Here is a 26,821-nt window from a genome sequence, read left to right on the forward strand (position 1 = left end):
AGCTTTCATTGTCTGCGTATATGCCCCCTTTATTTATCCTACGGTTCTGACTTGGCGTACAGGGAGAATACTGTAAGAACGGCACATGTTCTGAATTCTGTCGCTGTACACTACAAAAGTGCTGAACAAATAGTTATATTGACTACGTCCGTCCTAGCTTGCTCGTTAATGTCTTAATCGAAATGACGGATTGACTCTTATCCACTCGTCGTCCCCTCATGCCATAGTTTGTACATCTCAATTGTCAGTAGAAACCACATTTGTTCAAGCAAGTCAGCCATATCAGCTATGTTTTTTAAAGGCAGTAAATGAGGCTGAATTAACTGTTTCACTGCCAGACAAGGCTCCGCTGATAGCCAGGTGTAGCAGTGGTAAGGATTCACTCCATGGTGCTGAAAAGAAAGCTCTGCTGTTGGGACAGCTTTATGTAGGCCCTAACAGTTTGTGGGCACATTTGTCACTGTTCGGGTGAAATTAATATATTATTTAGTGTTGTGTTGTGGTGTGGCTTTGCTGGCATGTGTCTAAAAAACTAATTGGGGAGTTTGCCCCACCAAGATTTACATGCTAAAATCGCCACTGTGTCCTCCATTGCGTTATTTATTTATTGCCAAAACGACAAAAGAAGCCAAGTTAAATATAATATGGACATAAAACACATGGGGGCAGTAGCGTCAATTCTAGGAAACAGCCCAATCAGCAGCAAAGCCAAATTCCAAGTGCCCAACTAAAACTTCTGTCATAGACAGCCCTTGACATTTACCCACACTGAAATAAAGGTAATAAGAGTACAGTAATAGGCTGTAATATGTCTGGTATAATTTATGAGGTTATTGATGGGATGGTTGTCATCAAATTTAGGMCAAAATCGAGTCATTAAAGAAGTGGGTTGGATAACTTTGGTGTAATTCCCTGGGGAGTTGCTTCTTGCCTGGACCTCTGGTGGCTCAGTGCAGTCAAGCAACAACAACAAAAAACACTGCTGAGATTTAAAGCTACGGTGACAATTTCAGAATGTATCAGGCTGTTACTACAATTTCAAGAGTCTTGGTTCAACGAAAAATGTCATTGTCGAGTCAGTTTAAATCTTTGTGCGTGTTATGTGTGTGGGAGCAAGTGAAGTGTACTTGTGTTTGTGTTGAAGTGTCAGTGTGTGTGAGTGTGTAGAGTCCTGTGAGTGTGCATAGAGACAGTGCAAAAATAAATAATACAAGGGTCAACTCAGCTAGTCCATGTAGCCATTTAGTAGTCTTATGGCTTGGGGAAAGATGCTGTTCAGGAGCCTGCTGGTGTCAGACTTGATGCACTGATACCGCTTGCCGTGCGGAAGCACAGAGAACAGTCTATGGCTTCAGTGGATGGAGTCTTTAACGATGTTTGTGGCCTTAATTTCACATCGCCTGATATAGAGATCTTGGATGGCCAACCGGGTCACTTGTGATAAGCATTTGCCTCTGATTCCAAAGGTTGCAAGTTCAAATCCAGCGATATACAGTTATTTTTTTGATTTCTGCTTTAAGACTATCCCAAACCTTAACCCTTACCTTAAACCACTTGGAGTTAATGCCTAATCTTAATATTTAGGACTTAATGCCTAAACTTCCAAATGTTGCAAGTTCAAATCCAACGATAGAAAGTAATTTATTTKATTTTAGTTTTAAGCCTATCCAAAACCTTATGCCTCAATCACACCTACAGCGTCATTGCACAAAATGGAACGCAGCATCATCTGGATGTGTGTGCAACAAAAGTTCAACAATCACCTTTWGCTACCATTTCTGTCAAGTCGCTTATGTATACAATGTGATGAATACGTTCGATAAATCCAACGTATGCACCACACAGAACGCACTGCAACTGCCTCTGTAATGCTGCAAGGCAAACGTAGCGTTCCATTGGAAATGAATGTACTTCTGGTGTACCAAAATGCAAGATCAAATCAAATCAAATTGTATTAGTCACATGCGCCGAATAYAACAGGTGTAGACCTTACAGTGAAATGCTTACTTACGAGCCCCTAAACAACAATGCAGTTTWAAAAAAATATGAGTAAGAATAAGAAATAAAAGTAACATGTATTTAAAGAGCAGCAGTAAAATAACAATAGTGAGACTATACACAGCGGGGTACCGGTACAGAGTCAATGTGCAGGGACACCGGTTAGTGCAGATAACATGTACATGTAGGTAGAGTTAATAAAGTGACTGCATAGATGATAACAACAGAGAGTAGCAGCTGTGTTAAAAAGAGGCGGGGGGGGGGGGGGGGAATTCAAATAGTATGAGTAGACATTTGATTAGATGTTCAGGAGTCTTATGGTTTGGGGGTAGATGCCTGTTTTGAAGCCTCTTGTACCTAGACATGGCGCTCTGGTACCGCTTGCTGTGTGGCAGCAGAGAGAACGGTCTGTGACTAGGGTGGCTAGAATCTTTGACAATTTTTAGGGCCTTCCTCTGACACCGCCTGGTATAGAGGTCCTGGATGGCAGGAAGCTTGGCCCCAGTGATGTACTGGGCCGTAACAAGCAGAGTGCCTTGTGGTCGGTGGCCGAGCAGTTGCCATACCAGGCAGTGATGCAACCAGTCAGGATGCTCTCAATGGTGCAGCTGTAGAACCTTCTGAGGATCTGAGGACCCATGCCAAATCTTTTCAGTCTCCTGAGGGGGAATAGGTTTTGTTGTGCCCTCTTCACGACTGTCTTGGTGTGTTTGGACCATGTTAGTTTGTTGGTGATGTGGACACCAAGGAACTTGAAGCTCTCAACCTGCTCCACTACAGCCCTGTTGATGAGAACTGGGGCGTGCTCGGTCCTCTTTTTCCTGTAGTCCACAATCATCTCCTTTGATGTGTTTGTTGTCCTAACACTACACGGCCAGGTCTCTGACCTTCTCCCTATAGGCTGTCTCGTCGTTGTCGGTGATCAGGCCTACCACTTGTGTCATCAGCAAACTTAATGATGGTGTTGGAGTTGTGCCTGGCCATGCAGTCATGAGTGAACAGGGAGTACAGGAGGGGACTGAGCACTCCTGAGGGGCCCCTGTGTTGAGGATCAGCGTGGCGGATGTGATATTACCTACCCTTACCACCTGGGGGCAGCCCGTCAGGAAGTCCAGGATCCAGTTGCAGAGGGAGGTGTTAAGTCCCAGGGTCCTTAGCTTAGTGATGAGCTTTGAGGGTACTATGGTGTTGAAGGCTGATCTGTAGTCAATGAAAAACATTCTCACATATGTGTTTCTTTTGTCCAGGTGTGAAAGGGCAGTGTGGAGTGCAATAGAGATTGCATCATCTGTCGATCTGTTAGGGCAGTATGCAAATTGGAGTGGGTCTAGGGTTTCTGGGATAATGGTGTTGATGTGAGCCATGACCAGCCTTTCAAAGCACTTCATGGCTACGGACGTGAGTGCTACGGGTCGGTCGTCATTTAGGCATGTTACCATAGTGTTCTTGGGCACAGGGATTATGGTGGTCTGCTTAAAACATGTTGGTATTACAGACTCGGACAGGATGAGGTTGAAAATGTCAGTGAAGACACTTGCCAGTTGGTCAGTGTGATCGAGGCGTTAACCCTTACCTTAACCATTTGGAGTTAATGCCTAACCTTAAGATTTCAGAGTTAATGCCTACACTTAACCCTAACCTTAAACATTCGGGAATTAACTTAACCAGAAACACTTCGAAATTTGACATTTGCAATAACTCTCGAAATTTGACGTTTGAGATGAACTTCTATTTCTAACGTGAGAGCTGGTTAGGATGGCAGGGAGCTCGGCCCCAGTTATGTACTGGGCTGTCCACACCACCCTCTGTAGAGCCATGCAATCGAGGGCAGTGCTGTTGCAATACCAAGCAGTGGTGCAGCCAGTCAMGATGCTCTCAATGGTGCAGCTGTATAACCTTTTTAGGATCTGAGGACCCATGCCAAACCTTTTCAACCTCCTGAGGACTGTGCGCGTGTGTGTACCATTTTAAGTCCTTAGTGATTTGGACACTGAGGAACTGGAGCCCCATTGACGTGGATGGGGCGGTATGCAAATTGGAGTGGGTCTAGGGTGTGTGGGATGATGAAGTTTATGTGTACCATAACTAGCCTTTCAAAGTACTTCATGATTACAGATGTGAGTGCTACAGGGCGGTAGTCATTATGGCAAGAAGCCATAGAGTTCTTGGGAACAGGAATGATGGTGGTCAGCTTAAGACATGTGGGGATTGCAGACTGGGACAAGGAGAGGTTTAAAATGACCGTCAAGATGCCTGCCAGCTAGTATGCGCATGCTCTGAGAACGTATTCTGGAATACCGTCCAGCCCTGCGGCCTTGCTAGTGTTGACCTGTTTAAAGACCTTACTCATGTTCAGTGGAGATTTTTGAATGTAAATCTTGGTGGGGCAAACATCAACAAAACAGTTTGGATGCATGCCACCAAAGCCACTACACAACAAACACACTAAACAATACATTAGTATAACAGTGACAAATGGTGCCCACAAACTGTTATGGCCTACATAAAGCTGTCCCAACAGCAGAGCTTTCTTTTCAACACCATGGAGTGAATCCTTACCACTGCTACACATGGCTATCAGCGGAGCCTTGTCTGGCAGTGAAACAGTTAATTCAGCCTCATTTACTACCTTTAAAAAAACAAACATAGCTGATAAGGCTGACTTGCTGAAACAAATGTGGCTTATACTGACAATTGAGATGTACAAACTATGGCATAAGGGGACGACAAGCGGATAAAAGGCAGTCCGTAACATCGATTAAGACGTTAATGAGCGAGCTAGGACGGACGTAGACAACATAACTATTTGTTCAGCACTTTTGAAATGTACAGCGACAGAATTCAGAACATGCGCCGTTCTTACAATATTCTCCCTGTACACCAAGTCAGAATTGTGTGATAAATAAAGGGGGCTTATWAGCAGACAATGAAAGCTCATACAATATTCGATGATGACATTTCATTTCATGCTACATGTGCACCACCAAGTCAGAACAGTAGGCTAAGTAATGAGGGGGAAAGGGAACAAATTATGAGGGTGAGGCACATGGGCTACTAACAGCTTACTACACAACATACACATACTATTACTTTCTTAGCTACAGTATACAGTTAAAGTCAGAAGTTTACATACACCTAAGCCAAATACATTTAAACTCAGATTTTCACAATTTCTGACATTTAATCCAAGTAAAAATGCCCTGTTTTATGTCAGTTAGGATCACCACTTTATTTTAAGAATGTAAAATGTGAGAATAATAGTAGAGGGAATGATTTATTTCAGATTTTATTTCTTTCATCACATTCCCAGTGGGTCAGAAGTTTACATACACTCAATTAGTATTTGGTAGCATTGTCTTTAAATAGTTTAACTTGGGTCAAACGGTTTCGCAGCTGGTAGCCTCTAACACAAGTTCCCACAACTTCAACAATAGTGGGGTGAATTTTTGGCCCATTCCTCCTGACAGGAGCTGTGTATATACTGAGTCTAGGTTTGGAGGCCCTCCTTGACTGCGCACAGCGCTTTTTTCAGTTGCTTCGAAAACAAATTTTCTAATGAGGGATTGCAGGTTAGGGCTTTGTGAGGCCAACTTTCAAATATCCTGACTTCTGTTGTCTTAGGCCATTTTCTGCCACACCAGACTTTGGGAAGTATGCTTTGGGGTCATTGGTGCATTTGGAAGACCCTTTGCGGACACAAAGCTTTAAACTTCCTCGACTGATGTCTTGAGAACGTTGCTTCAAATATCCACATAATTTTTCCTGCCTCAATGAATGCATCTATATTTTGTGAAAGTGAACCAGTCCCTCCTGCAAAGAAAGCACCAACAAAATGATGCGCCTGCCACCCCCAGTCGCTTCACGTTGGGATGGTGCTTGTCTCTCGGCTATGCAAGTCATCGCCCTTTTTTCCTCGCAAACAATAACAAATGTTTATTGTGGCCAAACATTCTAGTTTTTTGTTTTACATCAAAAACAAGAGGACATTTCTCACAAAAAAGTTACGAATCTTTGTCCCCCATGTGCAGTTGAAAACCGTAGTCTGGCTTTTTTTATAAGCGGTTTTGGAGCCAGTGGCTTCTTCTGTTGCTGTGTGCGGCCCCTTTCAGGTTATGTCGATATAGGACTCGTTTCGCTATGGATGTAGATTACTTTTGTACCTGTTTCCTCCAGCATCTTCACAAGGTCTTAGCTGTTGTTTCTGGGATTGATTTGCACATTTCGGCTACACAAAGTACGTTCATCTCTAGGAGACAGAACGCGTCTCCTTCCTGAGCGGTATGACCACTGCGTGGTCCCCATGGTGTTTATACTTGCGTACTATTGCTTGTCGTAGATGAACGTGTACCTTCAGGCATTTGGACAATTGCTCCCAAGACATGAACCAGACTTGTGGGAGGTCTACAATTTCTTTTCTGAGGTCTTGGCTGATTTCGTTTTGATTTTCTCATGATGTCAAGCAAAGACGCACTGAGTTTGAAACTCCCTCACGACGCCAGGTTCAGCGGAGTCAATCACACCTTTCCGGAGACACCTGAAACCGCCACGTCTTTAAAGGAAACCTAGGATACGAGAATAAAGTAAATCCTTCTTTAACGCACGTCCCACCCCCCCCCCTCCCAAAAAGGTTTAGATGCAACTATTTGTAAAGTGGTTGTTCCACTGGAATATCATAAGGTGAATGCACCAATTTGTAAGTCGCTCTGGATAAGAGCGCTCTGCAATGACCTAATGTAGATATGCGTAATGTAATGTAGGCCCGAAATACATCCACAGGTACACTCCAATTGACTCAAATTCATGTCAATTAGCCTATCAGTATGCTTCTAAAGCCATGACATAATTTTCTAGGAATTTTCCACGCTATTTAATATGCACAGTCAACTCAGTGCCCTAATGAAACCTTCTTGTACCACTGGGAATTGTGATAACAGGTGAATAAATATAAATACCAGTTAACATAACCACTGTAAACAATTGGTTGGAAAATATTACATTGCTAGTCATGCACAAAGTAGTATGTCACTAACGCGACTTGCAAAACTATAGTTCTGTTAAGAAGAAATTTGTGGAGTGATTGAAAAACGCAGTACTCTTTGTTTTTTAATAACTCCAACCTAAGCGTATGTAAACCTTTCTCGATCTCTGGCATCTACAACTTCTCCCTGCATATCTTACTACTAATTTATGTAGCAGCATACATAGACACTATGTCTGGACCTTTGTTGTGCTGTGCTCACTTGAACAGGAAGGTGGCGCGGCGGTCCTTCGTGGGCAAATTTTGTCATCAAACTTTGTCATCAAAGTCTGGCATTCTCTGGATTCTTGTTGCTTTCAAGACAACTGGGAACTCAGAAAAAAACAAGGTTGAATAATGACATCAGTGATCTTCAGGACAGAGCCCTAGAAAGAGGCCCGAGGTTCCGACTTGGAATTCCGACTTGGATGACTGTTCAAAAAGTATTTTTCAGAGTTCCCAGTTGTCTTGAACTCACTGAAGTCTGAGATTTCCCACTTTCCAGTTTCCAGTTGTTTTGAGCGCGGAAAAAGTATTGCTGGATCGACAGCATGGCCAATGTATTCAACCTTTTCTGGCTCATGGTGTTGAATGTGTATGCCTTTAAGCTTGGAAAAGAGACCCTTAAACCCAGACTTCAGTGGACCACACACCCACTCCACTGAATAGCAGGCTAGTGATTGGTTTGCAATGCTTGCAGTTAGCCACTGATTCCTTCCAAACCAATCATTGTTAAATTGACCATTTCCAACTTGTGTAATTTTTATTTCTAATGGCTGAGGAGCACCGATAAGTTTTATCTATAATTTATCGTCATATGAGAACTATTTGCCAGTAGGTTGTCGATTTGATTCATGAAGATGACTGCTTGTCTAGCTTGCTAGCTAAGATTTTGAAATACCTTTTTTGCACTGTTGGTTAGAGCCTATAAGTAAGCATTTCACTGTAAGGTCTACACCTGTTGTATTCGGTGCACGTGACAAATAAACTTTAATTTGATTTGACATGATCAGTCCAATCAAAGCTACGTTAGATATAACGTGATTTGATGTCATTTTATATGTGACCAATGACCTTGAGGCTTCTTGGATGAGCACGTCTAATGTAACTCTATAGCAGCACCCAAGAGGCTTGAATTTTCGAGCTCTCCCCGTATATTTTGCGGTGCTGTAGTGTCCCCATGAGTGACAGAACACTGAGCCAATCACGGCGCAACAAGAAAACATTACCAACCCCTACACTCCGTTGGCTGCCCCACCACCACAGAAAGCACAGAGCTAGGCTGAAACACCTGTATTTTGGAGCTGCCTTACTCAAGATTGCAAAAAAAGAGAACATGTTTGTATGCAGCTTAAATTGCCAAAATAAAATGCAAACAGACAACAACAAAAAAAGTATATTTTATTTTATTATTTTATTTTGTATTTTTAGCTAAACAGGTGAGGCTCAAAACAGGTGGGGCTCAGCCCTGAATGACGGGTGGCCACTGCTCACGTTGGCCTCGGAGAGCGAGAAAGAGGGGGCGAGTGTCATGAGCTACCTCTGGACAGGGGTGCCGCCAGGGATTTTGGGCCCYATGAAAAGATATCACATTGGGCCCCACCACCACAGGCCACACCAACCCTGCGCAATTGCTGTAATCACACGCCTCCAGAACTCAATCAACCCGTTCAAAGCTTTAAGTAACCATAGCTTTGCAGGCTTGCAACTCTCTTGTAGTCCAATATTTACTGTACGATATTTACTGACAGTGAGCTGTGAAAATATAACACTGTGCAGACATGCATGCAACATTCGGCATACAGTGGAATTCACTATTTGATGCAAGACTGATACCCTCTATAAGAAATGTGCTAAAGGCCATCTTTTACAGTCTAAATGTAATTTTAATGGAAAATTCTATTAACATTAATGAATAACTTCAAATAAATATAACTTAAATATACATTAACCTCTTCAATTAAAATAATTAACATTATCATCTATAGAATGACATAACAAACAAAATAATGAAATCAGCAGCAGATGTTTGAACTAAGTATACATACCAACTAGAAAATAAGCACCTGTAAAAGTGTAAATGGAAAATGGAAAACAAAGTGGAAATGGAAATGAAAAGGCCTGATAGTGGCGCTAGAGGAAAGGTCACCAAATCAATAGGTTTCTTCCACTTGGGGTCTTGATTGTGCACAACAAATTTTATGGGAATCCAGCCATTACTTTGAGATATATCTTGTTCTCAGTCTGTTCTCAGTCTTGTTCTCAGCCTTTGGGCATCATGTGTGTAGTGATCCAATATCCATAGCCATTTAACAGTTATCACTGGCCCTTGCTCAGTCTTACTCACCAAGAGCCCAGTGCCGAGCCTTCTTGTTAGCAAAGTCACTGATCAAGTCTTTGAAGTTCAGCTTTCTAGCTAACTGACTTTCAATGGACAGCATGGAAAGACTGCAAAGCCTGTCCTGGGACATAGTGGACCTCAAATAGTTTTTGATCCATTTTAGCTTACTGAAAGCTCTCTCGCCACCAGCAACAGTCACAGGCAGTGTGCAAAATATACGTAATGCAATGCACACTTCTCCAAAAATGCTTTGCAGCTGCGACTTACATATTGCATTCAGGAGACCAAGAGGGGACACCTGCATTGCTTGCTGTTTGGGGTTTTAGGCTGGGTTTCTGTACAGCACTTTGAGATATCAGCTGATGTAAGAAGGGCTATATAAATACATTTGATTTGATTTGACAAGTTAGGGGGGAAAGTGGCAGCAATACAGTGATCAGGTGTCTTMCTTCATTTTGAAACTCATGTGTAAGATCTATGGAATACTTCATGATCAGTGGTTGGCACACAGAAGGGACTCCATCCTCACTAATTTGCCCAACTTTCAGAACAGCAAAAAATGATTCTACAATTTTTGCAGTGGTGTGGAACCTAGTGTCCAAGTCACTTATGATGTTGTCCACAGCAGTAAACAACACTGTGTTCCGAAACACCGTTGCTGCACTGTCCTGAGCTGTCTCCTCTTGAGAGGTCTCATCATGGAATCTCTTCCTTTTCCTCTGTGTTCCTTGMTAAATTGAGGTGCAACATCCATTTGCGTTGCAATCAGTGTTGCCTCAGACAGGAGAGACTCCCATCCATCTCTAAGAGCCTGCATCTCTTCCTTTAAGGCTCTGATATTGGCTGCCTCTGTGTCAAGTGAGATTTTTCCTGACTGGAGAATCACATTCCTGTCTTCAATGCATTGCAGTACCTGCAATTATGCCAACTGACATGTCATTCAACACAATGCTGCTCACCTCCTTCTTCAGTTGGGGGTAGGGCTGGTTCAGGGGTATGGGGATGTGGAGACAGGGCTGGTTCAGGGGTATGGGGATGGAGAGACAGGGCTGCTGAGCCTGAAGCTGCATCTGTTGGGCCTGGCACCAGGGAGGGGCAAGGATAACTGATTTAGTAAGTTTGCCTGCATTGATTAAATGTCGGCTAAAAGAGGAGTGAAACTAAACACTCCGAATTTTCTGTGAAGATATTATTAAGTAACTAATGTTTGGGGAGCAAAAGTAACCTATTTCACTATGGACTAAGCTAATTTCCACCACTCATGGACTACACCCACCTACCTTTGTGAAAAATTGGGTGACACTTTCTTTTCTCTCATGTCTTTCTTTCCTTTCTTTTCGTTTTTGGAAGCCAGATTTTCCGTTAGGATGCTCTACCGGCACTCCTCGCAATTCACTGCTAGCAAGTACAGTTCGCGCCTGGTTTGGGGGCAGGACCGAACCATTTCATTTACATTGTAAATAAAATATTATATTAATGATGATAGGTAAATGTTTTTCAATATAAAATTATTAACCTAATGTTCTAATAATTATTTAGGGCCCCTTTCAGTCAAAGGCCCTAAGAATCACCCCCCCCCCCCCCCCCCCAAGTTCGCAAGTTAACGTTCCAGTCAGTCTATGTCACTCTTACAATAAACTAAAATGTGCAAATACCTAGAGCTATGTGACTGATAGGTCCCGTATTGATCGCCAGGGGGCGCTAATTGCACACCATCAAAATGGTCTCGTGTCTGGAACTCACTTCATGATGCAGAATTAGCTCCAATCCATTACCCATACTGGAAAGCCAATGAGCCATAACTAAAAATGATTTAGCCCTGCCACACAATTTTGAGTAAGGGCTATTCATATTCTTTTCCCATGTTGGACTTTGTATATGGATATTTACGCGGTGGACTTTTTCCCCATACTTTTCAGGTAGTCGATATAAGCCCAAAAAAGTATAGTATGACACAACAAAACTAACCTACTACCCTGACCTACTGATGACACGCAAAGTAGGGCTGTACAGTCCCAGTAATGCTTCTAACATGTTGAGCTTCGCTATAATATTTTGTATTTTGTTAAAATAGATGAATTTATATGTTGTCGATAATTGTTCCTCTACATGATTTCAAACTACTGTAGCCCATTATTAGCTTCAGTGATATCACAAATAAATAACATATCGCCTGGGCCTACTTGAGTAGTAGTAGATCTACTAAATGCATGGTTCAGAGGAATGGGGTACTGGGTGGGCAGAAGCATGGGGTTAACGTTGTGAATTGTGTTAACAGCCCCGGGCAGTGGAAAAAGTTCATGCCCGGGTCCCTGTAAGAAGAAACCGGTGGAGCGCCAGTGCACCGCCATTTAATCAAGACGACCTGTAAGGGATTAGGGCGATATTGAGGCGGTAATTTAGCCTCACAATGACCATTAACAATTTCATGTTTTCGCCTCTTGTGTTTATTCTCTAGAAAGTTAAAATGTGTGAAAAAAGAGCAGCTGTAGGGGAGCATCTTATTCATCCTAAATTATATAGACTTTGTCCACAGGCATTCACTATGACTGGCGCACCGATACACGTTTGTGTAGTTTGCATTCGTCTATTGGCAAATTTKAAGAACTATGGAATCACTTAATTGCATGAAATATATTCACGATGAAAAAAATACATCATGTTGCTGAGGGTGGGCTAATATCTCTGGTAAATATGCCTAATTTATTAATACAAAATAGCTAGGTATGCATTAAGGAATATTACACTTAGAAAAAAAGGTTCTGCATAGAACCAAAAAGGGTTCCATATAGAACCCCGTATGAAACTCAAGGGTTCTATATGGAACCAAATGTCAATTCAAATGAAAGTTTATTGATCACATACCAGATGTGCAGCTGTTATCGCAGGTGCAGCAAAATGCTTGTGTTTCTAGCTTCAACAGTGCAGTAATACCTAGCAATTTTTATTTATTTTTTAAATACACACATTTTAGTTCAGTGAAGAAGAACCCCTGGGGTTCTGATCAAAGAACCTTACAAGAGGGTTCTTTATAGAACATTTAGGGGTGCCATCTAAGAAGCGTGTTTTCATAGTGTAGGCTTAATTAATATCAAAACGATAATACCACTTATATCAGATCTATATAATTAATATAATTGTTTATATATAGTGCTAACCTGATCATCCATAATCATTTCTGATAGGCCGACAATTTTATTTTGAATAGTGTGTCCCTGGGATAATTTTGAGTGAATATTAAATTTTTTGGTAATAAAATTGACACACAAAAAAAAGATTTACAACTGAATGTCATGGTGTCCACGTTTAGCAGCATATAAGAGAGGCTGTATAGAGAATAGATAAATACAATAAAACGGGTCTTAAGCGTGTTAGACACATTCAACTTGATACAATCTGTTTGAATTTAGTTAGTTGTCTGAGCTAATAGATAAGAGGCTTTCCCATGCAACAAAAACTAACGGTAACGGCCTATATAGTTTCTCTTGTCTAAGCTACATTATAATTTAATTATTCCGTTAGTAGTCACATCTTTTGACCACAAGAATGACACATGACCACCCCATTTGGTTCCTCTGTTTAATCTGCTTCTCACTTAGAGCAAACTTTCGCACCTTGACTCTTTCTCTGGCCAAACCCAGCTTTAATTCTGTCGTAATGAGATCTCACATACCGCCCACTGCACGGGATGAGGAGCACTCCGTGGAGCTTTGATCCGACCGCGCGTGTTGATTGAGACTTTTTACTAACAGACTGCGTTAATAAAGCTTGGTATTAGGACACTAAACTGCAGGAAGCAAACACTTGGGGTTATTGCCGTCTCCTAACGCGTATGTATTGCTTATTTGAAAACAGATGTGCGGCAAGATAAGCTTGTAATTGAGTGATTCACCCAAACTGAGGTGATAGAGGACTTTTTGTWGTCCAATTATTTCAGAATGAATAGCAACATGTAAGCACATTCTGAATGAAAACTATTTTTAAACTTTATTGTAATAGCATATGAATGAATTTGCCAATTAAGGTCACACGATCACCAAATGTCTTAATCTAAATGTAGGCCTATATGGCTGCGTTTACAAAGGCAGCCCAATTCTGATCCTTTTTACCCACTAATTGGTCTTTTGATCAATCACATCAGAACTTTTCACATCAGATCTTTTTCAGAGCTGATTGGTCAAAAGACCAACTCCTGGAAAAAACAATCATAATTCGGGTGCCTACACAGGCAGTCCAATTCTGGTCATTGTTTTGGGACTGGCTGTGTAAATGCAGCCTATTAGGCCTACCAGACAATAGTTTCAGAATTTATTCATTATTTATCATTCCACCTGTTGGTTTCGCTAATGTGTTTGCTCATGTTTGGAAATATTCTTCAGTAACAAATTTAGTCCATAATCTGATTGTGTACGTGAGCAGGCAGCGCGCACACGCTTGGAGTCTTGTGTCTTTGGCTGGAAGGGACTGGGAGTTACCAACACCTCCTCTCTTTTTCTAAAGTCGTGTGTGTGGCCAGGAGATCCGTTGCTGCTCACTCTGTACTACCTGACCTCCAATTGGGCGCCTCGGATTCTTTTTGGGAGGAGCTTTACACGCAGCAAAAAGGGGGAAAGAAGTTAACTCCGCAAAAGTATTCTGTAGTGACGGATGCCCAAAGTTCAGAAGTTTTTCCATGTGCGCCTCAGCACACAGAGATGGAAACCGCTTATACCTATTAAGACACGGTACAGCGCGTTCCTGATATTATCATTTTTCAAGTGACAGGACTGGAACTCCTGCTTTGAGCACCTCAGCTGTTCAGAAGTAAAAAGTGGAGCTCTCCTGCTGCATACATTGGGAAGTTCGTTTTACGCAGGAGCATAGTTGAGCTGTGGATAGAAGAAGACATGCAGGCGCGCTACTCCGTTTCGAGCCCCAACTCTCTGGGCGTCGTGCCTTACATTAGTAGCGACCAAAGCTACTACCGGGCCGCTGCCGGTGGAGGATACACCGGGATGCCTGCCCCTATGAGTATGTACTCTCACGCGGCCCACGACCAGTACCCGGCCAGCATGGCGCGAGCCTATGGACCATATACTCCGCAGCCCCAGCCGAAAGATATGGTAAAACCGCCGTACAGTTACATTGCGCTTATTACTATGGCTATCCAGAACTCGCCTGACAAGAAGGTTACCCTGAATGGGATATATCAGTTTATCATGGAGAGGTTCCCGTTCTACCGAGACAACAAGCAGGGCTGGCAGAACAGCATCAGGCACAACCTCTCTCTCAACGAGTGTTTTGTCAAAGTTCCCCGTGATGACAAAAAGCCTGGCAAGGGGAGCTACTGGACCCTGGACCCGGACTCATACAACATGTTCGAGAACGGCAGCTTCTTGAGGAGGAGGCGACGGTTCAAGAAGAAAGACGCAATGAAAGACAAGGATGACCGGGGTGCTAAGGAGACGCCGTCTAGACAGGGCCGGGACACGGAGCAACCAATACAGGGCTCCCAGCCAGTCAGGATTCAGGATATTAAGACCGAGAACGGGAACGCTACACCCCCACAGACCGCCTCGCCCTCCCTGAGCACCATGCCCAAAGTCGAGAGCCCCGGCAGCAGCAGCAGCATGTCCAGTGGTGGCAGCCCCCACAGCATCCCGTCCAACAGGTCAATTGGCATGGAAAGCTCCGAGCAGCAGCAGCAGCAGCAGCAGCAGCACCACAGCCAGGCCCAGGCACAGGGCTTCAGTGTGGACAACATCATGACTTCCCTCCGGGGGTCCCCACAGGGTGCCACAGAGCTTGCCCCATCCCTCGTCGCCTCATCCAGGACAGGTATAACACCATCTTTGTCCCTAAGTTATTCACCGAACCAGACGTCAGTCTATAGCTCACCCTGTAACCAAAACTCTATCTCCACTACCTCGAATGCGTCCTACCATTGTAATATGCAAGCAATGAGTTTATACGCTGGGGATAGATCTAGCCACCTAGTTCCGACTACCACCGTGGATGAAACGTTGCCAGATTACTCCATCACTACCACCTCCTCCTCTCTRGCCCACGGCAATCTAAACTCTGCGCAGGAGGGCCACCATCCCCACCAAGGGCGTCTTCCCTCATGGTACCTCAATCAGGCCGGGGACCTGGGCCACCTCGGGGCGACCTACCCCACCCAGCAGCAGAACTTCCACTCCGTGCGCGAGATGTTCGAATCTCAAAGAATTGGCTTGAATAATTCTCCAGTGAACGGGAATAACAGCTGTCAAATGTCCTTTCCCTCTAGCCAAGCCATCTACCGCACTCCGGGAGCTTTCGTATATGACTGCAGCAAGTTCTGACCAAAGTTTATTGTATTGATCTTTTTCATAAAAATAACTTGAGTCATTTCACCCACCACCTGCCCCTAACGATGGACTAAAACGAACAGAAAAGGACAGAAAAAAAGACATGATCTTGGTTTGTAAAGAACAGTGTTACTGCAAATAACACGTAAGTCTCTTCTCGCTTTTGTGAAATGTTTAAAAGATATGCTAAAGATATGCCAGTCTTTCATGGACATACTATAACGTGTAAATTGCATATAGTAATTTATTTCTAAACTGTAGCCGGATATTATGGACCAAACACCAAAAAGTGTTTCTAAATTGAATTGCCTTAATTGTCCGAATATGTTCCATTATAAAAGGCGGAACCTGTATATCGTCCTACTCTTTCAAAGTTTCTCCTTTTGTTGAAAAGTATTCTGAAGGAATTTCATGTTTAATAAATTGACATTTTATTTGAGTTAAAGCTACGCTTGATTTCTTATAGACTATGACATTCTCAACACTGAAAATGGTGTAGGTTATGGTCTAATGTCCTTGCTTATTTTTCAATGTTGGATGCAAGCAAATAATAATGGAAACACGTATTTAATGCTTAAATCGATTGGGTGTTAGGGCTACTGTTTGGGAACCAATTATGGATCAAGGATTTAACTGCATACGAGTTTAGTTGTTAGTTTGCGGGATTTTAACCAGACCTTATGTATATGTCCGTCAGGCTTTAGGCCCTGATTCAAAAGTATCGACGTGGGATCAGTGGCAGTGATTGATAAATCTTGAATCAGTATTTTTTCAAAGACAGGTTAGATTACCATCCTCACTGTAAATGTTCACAGAAAAAAATATAATTCTAATCACGGAGTTGGGTCGATTCGTTTAGGCTAGGACTATGGCCAGACGAGTCCCAATCTCCTAAATAATTATAGTCTGAAAAATAAGTGTTGCCTGATAACAAAATCTAAGTCCAGTTGAATAATAAATAATTGCCTACATTATCATGGAATGTTTTTAGATTAGGAATAGATGTATTTATGTATTTTCTAAAGGTTGAATTTGAATGCAACTCGCTATAGTCAGTTGTGATTGAATAGTAGGTGCTGTTCTCCAAGAGGTCAACTGCATATAGCCTACAAACAAATTGACCGTATGTGTTTTGATGACTTGAAGTAGCAGCGCATGTAGATGAATGTTTTACTTCATATTTAAAGGGACACAGCTCTCCTCTTGTCAGACACGAATGGTCTGGCAGCATCTTGACCTGGGGCCCTCTGGCCTCATAACAGTTAGTCGATGCATGCTAGCAGTCCGCACAGCAAAACGGACTTGTTTTGAATAGCCACGTGTTTTACAGGCACATTCCAACGCTTAGTTAATATCATACCATGCATACCAAAGATGTACCCAAGATGTAGCCACACGAGGTTTGGGGACAGCGATCATTTTGACTACAACTTGACAATGCATCTCTATTTGGGAGATGAGAGGTAAACTCATCATAAAGCGCGTGCGCCAAGCAGTAGCCTATATGCCTTTTTATTGAATTACAGTTTTTGTATTTATAATTTAAAACATTCACAAGGGTATCTCCTAATTTGCATCTTCTTTAGAAATCGCGAAATTTGTAAATATTGTTAATGGCAGGTTAGGGTAAATTTGAAGATTAAAAAAAAATATTCAGACAGCTGGTTTGCCTCAACTGGTTAGTGAATTGACATATTTCCTCTGTTGTCACGTTAAAAAATGACAGAAACATGTTCCACTGCCTAAGTTTAAACCTTTGGGGACAGCACGATATGATGTATGGTTGAAGAAAATTCGATTAATTTGGTGAATTTGCCATGATTGGAAACATGGGAGCGTATAGCCATGTTGTGCGTAAATCAGTATATTTATCGTAGACTTCTATCCCTCCAGTTGAATACTCTTATACATTACATCTTCAGTTATTTACGGTTTTGTAAATTAAATGGACATACACAGGCCTACCGTATTGTTTCCAGGTGTGACGGTAGACCTGTGCGTAATGTAGGCCTGTGCCTAAATTAGGCCTGTGCGTAAAGTAGACCTATACCTTGCGTAAAGTATATACCATATTCTCAAGTTCCGGGAATAAAATAAAACAATCCACTAATTATTATAATAATATAATAATATAATAAKAATTATAATAATAAACAGTCATTTTTTACATGTATAATAAGGCGCATTATATCCATGTACCTACATGTACAGTAAGTATATAGCTACCTCAACTACCTCGTACCCCTTGCTCATCGACTCGGTAATGGTTACTCTCTGTATATAGCCATGTTATTTTTCTACTTCCTATATATGGACATGTTATTTTTACTCATTATTTCTATTCGTTATTCACTGTCACTATTTCAATTTTTTATAGAATTTTGTATCTTATCTTTAACTCTCGGTTGATGGAAAAGGACCCGTAAGTAAGCATTTCACTGCTAGTCTACACCTGTTGTCTACGAAGCATGTGACAAATATTTATTTTATTTGAATTGCAAAACAACATACTGGGCTATATCGCAAAAGGTTATCAGAGGCAAAAGGGGTTTTCACAGTACGAACATGTATAGGCTATACGATTTTTTCAAATAAGAGGCGGTTGGTAGTGATTACCGTGGTTAATTTAGCTGCTAATTGCCTGGATAGGGTCAACAAAGCAGTTTACATTTATTTAGAACTTCTACTGCTATAGGTTCTGTTAAGCGCTCTATTATTTCACTGTTAACTTTGGGCCATAGCCTAATCTCAATATAACGACATTGGTTGACTTGATGTTCTATTCAAGCGGATGAGTTGTATGAATCGTTTTTTGTTGTTGTTGTTGTGCATAAATAACTGTTATCAAGGAGGCCCTCGGGGCGAAAGGGTCAAACGGGATATGATTATATGAGCATGGCAGCGTGTCGTGCATCCTCTGGGCACAAACATAGGCCTGGAGATATTCAATGAATAAAACAATTGACTTTTTAGTTTGTATACGGCCTACAGTTTAGCTGATCGTGTGGGCCGATAACAACATTACCAAAATTAGTTATAATAGCTATAGATAGGCTATTTCCTTTTACAATATAAACAACTTAAACAAAAACAACAAAACAAAAATACTCATAATAATAGCTAGGCCTATAGTAGTAGCCTATACTAGTTGCAGGCAAATATAATAATAAATAGGCCTAAAGATAGTAGGAACAAGCGGAATAATAGCCACAATCAAAAAGAATAACTATACCCATAATTACAGATTATGAATCACAATAACAATGACAACAGAATCACAGTGGAGACCAAAAATAAACTGTTAGAAAAATAATTGTGTTTAATTGAGCAACACTTTGGCGTATTGAAAAACGATGGAATGCAGTTCTGTAGGCCCCATTCTCCCCCACGGTCGAATAGTTGTAATCAACCTCATCAACCTAATTAGATCCTTTCCCAAGTAATAAACAAACGTCGTGTTAGTCCCAAGATTGATGGCACCCTCGCAGAACTGGCCAGGTCAGGAAGGAATAAAATTCAATCAGAGCGCTGGAATCCTTTTTCATGGGACGGAAAAGGTAGAGAAGGAGACCGGGGTCAATGGGGAGGATGTCGGCCGCCGGAGCACCATCAACAATACCGCAAGGGAAAGCAAGGCAAGGCAGGAGAAAAAGACTGTGCTGTGTGGGTACATAGCAACACTCTTGACTATACAAAACATAATTTCTAGCTTTCTATTCTTGGACCCTACTGCGCAGTTGGAACGTGAACTGCGACGAACACATCCACAAATAGCCTATAGATCTGGCGAAATTCAAGATCAAAATGTGCCATAGTAGTATTTCTACACAATTCCTAAAAGTATCCACAGATTACAGAATAGCATGCAAACCGGTCCCACTCAAATCTTTATTCAAAACATGCCCTGAATTTATTTTATTCATTTGTCTAGGTCCTATGACAACTAACAGTAGGCCTAAGTCTTTAACATGCATAATGATAATAACATTATTTATATTATTCAATAGCTATTGTACACATATTATTGATCTGTTGTTGTTTTCCTCTTCTTGTTAGGCCTGCTACTAAGCCTACCACTATATCCACTATAGCCTACTACTACTAGGACTACTACAAAACAACAACAACTACTACTACCAGCCTACTACTACTAGGACTACTACAAAACAACAACAACTACTACTACCAGCCTACTACTACCACCATTACTACTACAACTACAACAACTACTACTATTACTATTACGTCTACTTCTACTATTAGGCTATTACAATGAGATATGACTATTTACATCGATGTTATTACTTAAATGTGTGTGCGTGACTAATTGTGAGGTGTATATTGAGAAATAGGCCTACTTTGATTTCTTTACAAATAACAATGACCTGTTTTCTTCATTGTAAGGCCTCTATGAAAACGTATTGATTTTGGCATTTAGCTAGGCCTATTGTTTTGAAAGCCTGCACGAGTAACGCTATATACTTGCTTTCACACTGTACATTTGGCAAAACGTCGTTTTTCTAGACACTTTCTCCTCTCTGACTTCACTGTCCCCTCAATATTCTCCCCTTTTCCTGAAAGTTTCCGCTACATTCCTGAAAATAGACCGCTTCGCATGCACGTCAGCACGCATCCATCCCTTCTCACACTCTCTCCCACATTGTTTTGGCTTAATTACCCAAAACAAAGCGACAGTGTTCTACATTAATGTGATATTTAATAGTAAAAAAAACACGATTTCAATATCCGTTTTTTTACGTAAACAGAATTAGACTCAAAATAGAGAATATATATTTCTGATCCCTGGTTGGACATTATTTAAAATGAATGGAGATACATATATTCAAATGCAATAGTCCTGAACTTCACCTACTTCATGGTTGATTTACTGATGATTGATAAATTACCATGCGAGTTTAGTAGGCTATAGACTATAGCCTATTTATAAGCATTAGACTTCCTGGGTCCTCACACAAAAGCATCACTCAATGGAAAATACATTTAATTGTCTTGGTTATGTCGCCATTTTAACAATGCCGTATGTGCCTAAACTAGAGAAAGGTAAAATCACGTCCAATAACGTTTTAAACAATTCATTTCGAATTTGAACTAGCCTACTTGGTTGAAATTCGCATAACTTCGATGCCATTTTCAGTTAAATGTATCAGAAAGAGACCCATTGACACCAGGAGGTTTTAAAGAGAATATAAAGAGTTGGAGGTCAAAGTACAAGGACAAATAATTCCTCAATCACCAACTGATAAACATAATTTAAGATGTCCATGTGTGCAGCAGAACAGCTAACCAACAAGATTACTGACAAACGATCAGGGACTTACTTCGTTTGTTAAAATATGTCTTTTAACAAAACAAGTTCCCTGAGAAGTCAATCATAAAAATAATTAAAAAGTAAACTTTAAGGAACTGGGAAAGTATAGGAACAACTACAGTGGGATCACCGCGCGTGCTATTTGCTCTGTGTTCTGCTGTCACGTGCCAAAGCCTGGGGCCCAGAAGAGCTCAACTCAATGGACCCGCTCAGGAGATTGGTAAAATCAGCTAGCTCTTAACCATTGTTATTTCTCTAATACGAATTAAAACACTAAAATAGCTTATTCTACACAGTATCCTAAGAACGAACATTTATTTAACAAACACTAAAATAAAAAATGTACGAGAACTTAACAAAATATAGCCTATCGTGAATTGAAATAGCACTAACTAACGCATTATGTCAGCCTTGTACGCTCCACAGTGAAATATTATATAGGCCTATATWTTTTTTTTACAAATATTGAACAACTATATATTAGCGGATAACAATGATAGCTTGCCTTTATAAAAAAAATATATAAAACAACAACAAATCCCATGCTGCAATAACAACAACATAACGCATAATAGGCTGATGATAGTCTTAACTATTGTGCTAATCAGATTTTTTAACATTGATGAATTCAAATCTAAAGGAAATGGCTGGGATTTAAACCTATCAAATGTATTGGATTTCACGAATAATTGAAGAGGTGCCTATTAGTTTTTGTTCGATGGGGTTTGTCAATAGACCTGCTTTTAATAGCGTTTTCGTGTTAAGTAGCCTCGCATGATTAAATCAAACTGATACCATTTCCAAACAGCACTATAAACGGAACAAATGGGTCAGAGGAGACTCATTTAACCGCATTCCTCACTTTTACCATGCCCCTGAAACAGTGGTGTCACACGTCACCCTGGACTGTGCGCACTTTTCCAGAATAACTCAACCCATATTCATTTCCATTTTACCCCGAGCTAGGGGGCAGGGTTGTCACTAGTTAACACAGCCACAAAGTCAAAATTGTCCAACAGGGTTTCCCAAACTCGGTCTAGACCCGTTCGGGGTAAGGTGTAAGGTTACCCGTGTGGTTAAGGTTATGGTTAGGGTTAAGGTTAAGATTTGGGTTAGGTTTATAATCAGATTTAGGAGCAGCGGGTAGCCTAGAGGTTAAAAGCGTTGGACCAGTAACCAAAAGGTTGCTGGTTTGAATCCTCGAGCTGACCAAGTGAAAAATCTGTTGATGTTCTGTTGAGCAAGGCACCCTAATTGCTCCAGTAAGTCGCTCTGGATAAGAGCTTCTGCTAAATTACTAAAATGTGAAAGAATGTAAGAAGAGAAATTGTAGAAAATGGGTGGGGTTTATCCATAATTATGACTTTGTGGCTCTGGTAACTGGTGATGGCAGCGGTGAGGAAAGAGGGGGGAACACCGTGGCGGCCCACTGCGGCCCTGGAAACTGTGCACCTGTGTGGCTGGGTGACCGACTCAGTCAGCTCAAAAACTGCTRTGTTTCAGCTCACAGTTGGTTACAATGCCCGATCTCAAAGCGCMATCTGTTTATAATTAAGAGTCCATATAGACGCAAGCTCGACCTGACAGTCAAACTAGTGAAAGGCTCGAGGTCTTATAGATAAAAAAAATAATACCCCACCCACGCCATTGCCTCTTCTCTGAAACTCACAATGTCTCATTAAAGTTCAAGGTCGAACGTCGGTCCCTAAATAGACATCCAGCTATTTGCAGGTAGAATATTTATGTAAAAACATATAATGACCTATTACACCACAATATTTTCTATAGGTAAAATACGTTCAAGTTAATCCAGTGCCCACAGCTGAACGTAGTCCTATCTTGGTACCGCATGTAGCATATTCAAGGCCCAAATCAAGACACATGTTAAATTTAAGCAATAAGGCACAAGGGGGTGTGGTGTATGGCCAATATACCACGGCTAGGGGCTGTTCTTAGCATGACGAATCGCAGAGTGCCTGGACAAAGCCCTTAGCGGTGGTATATCAAATCAAATCAAATGTATTTATATAGCCCTTCTTACATCAGCTGATATCTCAAAATGCTGTACAGAAACCCAGCCTAAAACCCCAAACAGCAAGCAATGCAGGTGYAGAAGCACGTATATTGGCCATATACCACAAACCTCCGAGGTGCCTTATTGCTATTATAAACTGGTTACCAACATAATTAGTGAACTAAAAATACATGTTTTGTCATATAGGTGGTATATGGTCTGATATACCACGGCTGTCAGCCAATCAGCATTCAGGGTGCGAACCACCCTTTTTATAATTAAGCAATAAGGCCCGAGGAGGTGTGAGATATGGCCAATAAACCATGGCTAAGGGCTGTTGTTAAGCTCCACGAAATGCGAGTGCTAGGACACAGACCTTAGCCGTGGTATATTGGCCATATATCATAAACCCCCAAGGTTCATTTTTGCTATTGGTTACCAACGTAATTAGAGCAGTAAAAATAAATGTTTTGTCATACCCATGGTATACGGTCTGATATACCCCGGCTTTCAGCCAATCAGCATTCAGGACTCGAACCACCCAGTTTATAATCAAGATTTTACTCTGCAACAAGGTTATGGCAAAGGTCTTGACCTCGTGGGGTTAGACTATATTAAACAGACATATTGCACAGAAAACGTTTCATATTTAACACATCCAAGCGCGCGCTCCAGCAGTTTTGGAACTCAGTGCACAGGGTGGAATAAAATAAGTAGTGTGATTTCAGATCGAGGGGAAACGGCCGTGCCCGACGACCTACGGATAACCCGAGAAGCCTGGCACGAAACTCAGAAACTACACACCGCCTTGCCTTTAAGTTGGTTTAAGTTGTCCCTTAAACCCACCTCTGCTCTGCTCTACTGCTCGGTCGTGTGTGGAGACTGCAGACTGAGGCTAATTGTAGCCGATTTTTTACGCACGGTGCCGGGCCATGAAGTCTCGATTCTGCCAGTTTTTTGTTTCCACTCTAGTTAAAATGTACGTTGATATTTTAACTAGAGGCCTACCTCATACCAGACGTGTTGAGTATAGGTACATTTTTCTGTTTTAATTATGCAACAAGGAGGAAAACGTGATMAATCTCTACAGCTGTAAATGAGAAGATAATAAATTATGCCGAATTTTCTTTCGATTTCTCATGTTTCCCCTCGTTATAAAACAGGTTGCCTATATCAAATTGTCATCCACTCATTCGATTCACAGCCATATATATCAAACGGAGAAATTATTATTTGTGTATGTTGTGTTGAATTATAATTTCTGGGTTTGAGATTCAACAAGTAGGGTAACATTTGTTCATTTCACAGGCCCTAATACATGTTAACCTTAGAGGGTCTTGGTGCATACCATGAGCGAGTATATAGATGCAAAGCAACATTTACCTCATATGTATACTTCCAGAGCTATATTTCTAACAATCGGCGTATTATTCAAATGTTGTCATTACACATGATGAGACAATAATTATTACGATATTGTAATAATTACAAATTATTACATATATGCCTACTTCATATAAAAGTTTAAATAATGGAACCTAAATGTAAATACATTTGAATAAATAGCCCTACATATGAAAATATAAATAGCGATAGTGTGTAGCCTGATGTCAAACTACAAAAAGAACATAACCCCCCCCCCCGCTTTCTGTCTTGTCTAGTGCCAGAGTGGTTAATAGTATAATTGCTTGGAGTCATCATAGGTACACTCTTCTGCTGTTTGTCTGCTGCACGTGCCTTTCGTTCTTCTCCAGTTTCAAAATTCCATTTTACCCATCCCTTACTAAGCGCATTCTTAAAGTATTTCAGTCATATAGCATCTACTTGATAGGCTATTTAACACTGTACCTCTTTGTTTGTAATAGAGGATTAACGTGGACTTGTCGATCGCAGAGTAGAGTGGAGGGAATGCTATGCTATTTTTCATATAGTATTAAATTGTAAGTTAATTTTTTTTCTTCTCCTGGCTTCAGGTTTTATTTGTGTTAATTATTTGTCAGAATGTTTGTAAGAGCTTAGGCAACCAAAAAAACAAATGATTAAACTAGAACAATTTTCTGAACCTTGAGATGCATGTGACATTGGCAGCAATACCTCTTCGTAACTAGTGGAGAAACCGGCGAGAGAGGAAAGAGAAGAGGAAAGAGAAGAGTGAACTGGAGAGAAGAGAAGCAAGAAGGAAGAGGCGCTGTTCAGGATGCAGACGACTTACAGACTGTTTTGGTGGTCGAAGACATGCATTCTCCTCATTCAAATCACACAGAACAGAATGTAACATACGATGCACCCTCAATTTAGATCATACTTTCTGGTGCATGGCAGGGCGCGTCCGAGGCCGGGAGGGATTGCTGCAGGCCTAGGGATTGGTGGCTTAAACGGGACTTAAACTTGCAACATTGCTACCCCCGAAACACACACACAACACACATCTCATCATGCACATATGCACAACACACACACACACACACACACACACACAACACACACACAACAACACACACACACACACACACACACACAACACACACACACACCACACACACACACACACACAGACACACAACACACACAACACACATACTCGCATAAAACATAAAAATATAACTGTTCTTGCAGGTATTTATGAGAAAGAAGGAGATATATAAATTTGCATCTCTACTCCTCTCCTCATCCTCTTTCACTTCATGTAGATCACTGTTATGATCAATTGTGTTTGTCGCCATACCATTTCTCTCTCTCTCATCTGCTCTCAGCAAGGGCTGTGTTGGTCTTTTTCTGCTCCTGTGTGTTATGAGTGGGTGACGGTCTGCCCCTGCATTTCTGCTCTGATGACATGACACCACTCTGGAGTTATAAGGGTGAGGAACAGGGGAAACACTGTACACACTATGGAAGATACGTGTGTGTGTGTGTGTGTGTGTGTGTGTGTGTGTGAGTGTGTGTGTGTTGTGTGTGTGTGTTGTGTGTTGTGTGTGTGTGTGTGTGTGTGTGTGTGTTGTGCATGTGGTGTGTGTGGTGTGTGTGTGTGTGTGTGTGTGGTGTGTGTGTGTTGTGTGTGTGTGTGTGTGTGTGTGTGTTGTGTGGTACTGACTGACACGGATATCACCATTGCAAGTGCTGGGAGCTCATGAACATGGGAATTGTGAATTTTTGAAATTGTAAATAAAAAGCTGACTGAAATCTATTTGGTAATATTCTAAAAATAGCATAAGGTAAAAGATCGATCACAATTTACTAAAATACCATCCACTGATCCTGTTGGGGCTATATCTGTAGGGAAAAATAGGAAATAAGCACAACATTTTGACTTTTCTGATTAAACTGTTTTAAGGTTATTAAACCATTGTACCATTTTTGCATCCTTATTTCGTTGTACCTATATGTTCTTTCTCATGTGTTAGACGAATTCTAACAATTCCTGAAAAAAAGAGCCAGACAGTCATGATTCGACCGTCACCAGTTAGTCTAAGTTGACGTGGTTCTAACGTTAGTGCTGACAAGCACCATAAAATGGAACGAGACTGCGAAAGACACAGACAACTGCAACTGTGGCTCAAATAGCATGGCCAAGGCGGCGGCTTTTATGTATCATGTCAACATGCTCACAGATTCAAGTTCGTTGAATTTGCTCTACATTGCTATCTAGAAAGCATGGGCATAGGCCATAGATGGACGTAGAGATGATAATCGAGTAAGGAGACATTGTTCAAATTTATTGAATTTTATTGAATTATTCTGTTTATTTCCTACACTACAATAAAGCCATTTTTTGTGGGAGGGGGGGGGGGGGGCA

The 26,821-nt window shown here is 41.3% G+C and overlaps 1 protein-coding gene and 1 long non-coding RNA gene across 2 annotated transcripts in view; one reads left to right on the forward strand and one right to left on the reverse strand.

Annotated features, from left to right (window-relative positions):
* LOC139023449 (uncharacterized) overlaps positions 1-26,821 on the reverse strand; it is a 763,591-nt gene that overhangs the window by 422,734 nt on the left and 314,036 nt on the right. The gene's annotated exons all lie outside the window — the stretch shown is intronic.
* On the forward strand, positions 13,951-16,124 carry LOC111957210 (forkhead box C1-A-like). The gene has a single exon (XM_023977977.2). It carries the CDS (start codon positions 14,243-14,245, stop codon positions 15,677-15,679), a length of 1,437 nt encoding a protein of 478 aa, XP_023833745.1. The 5' UTR covers positions 13,951-14,242; the 3' UTR covers positions 15,680-16,124.

Source organism: Salvelinus sp. IW2-2015, linkage group LG32 (genome assembly GCF_002910315.2).
Source record: "Salvelinus sp. IW2-2015 linkage group LG32, ASM291031v2, whole genome shotgun sequence".
NCBI lineage: Eukaryota > Metazoa > Chordata > Actinopteri > Salmoniformes > Salmonidae > Salvelinus > Salvelinus sp. IW2-2015.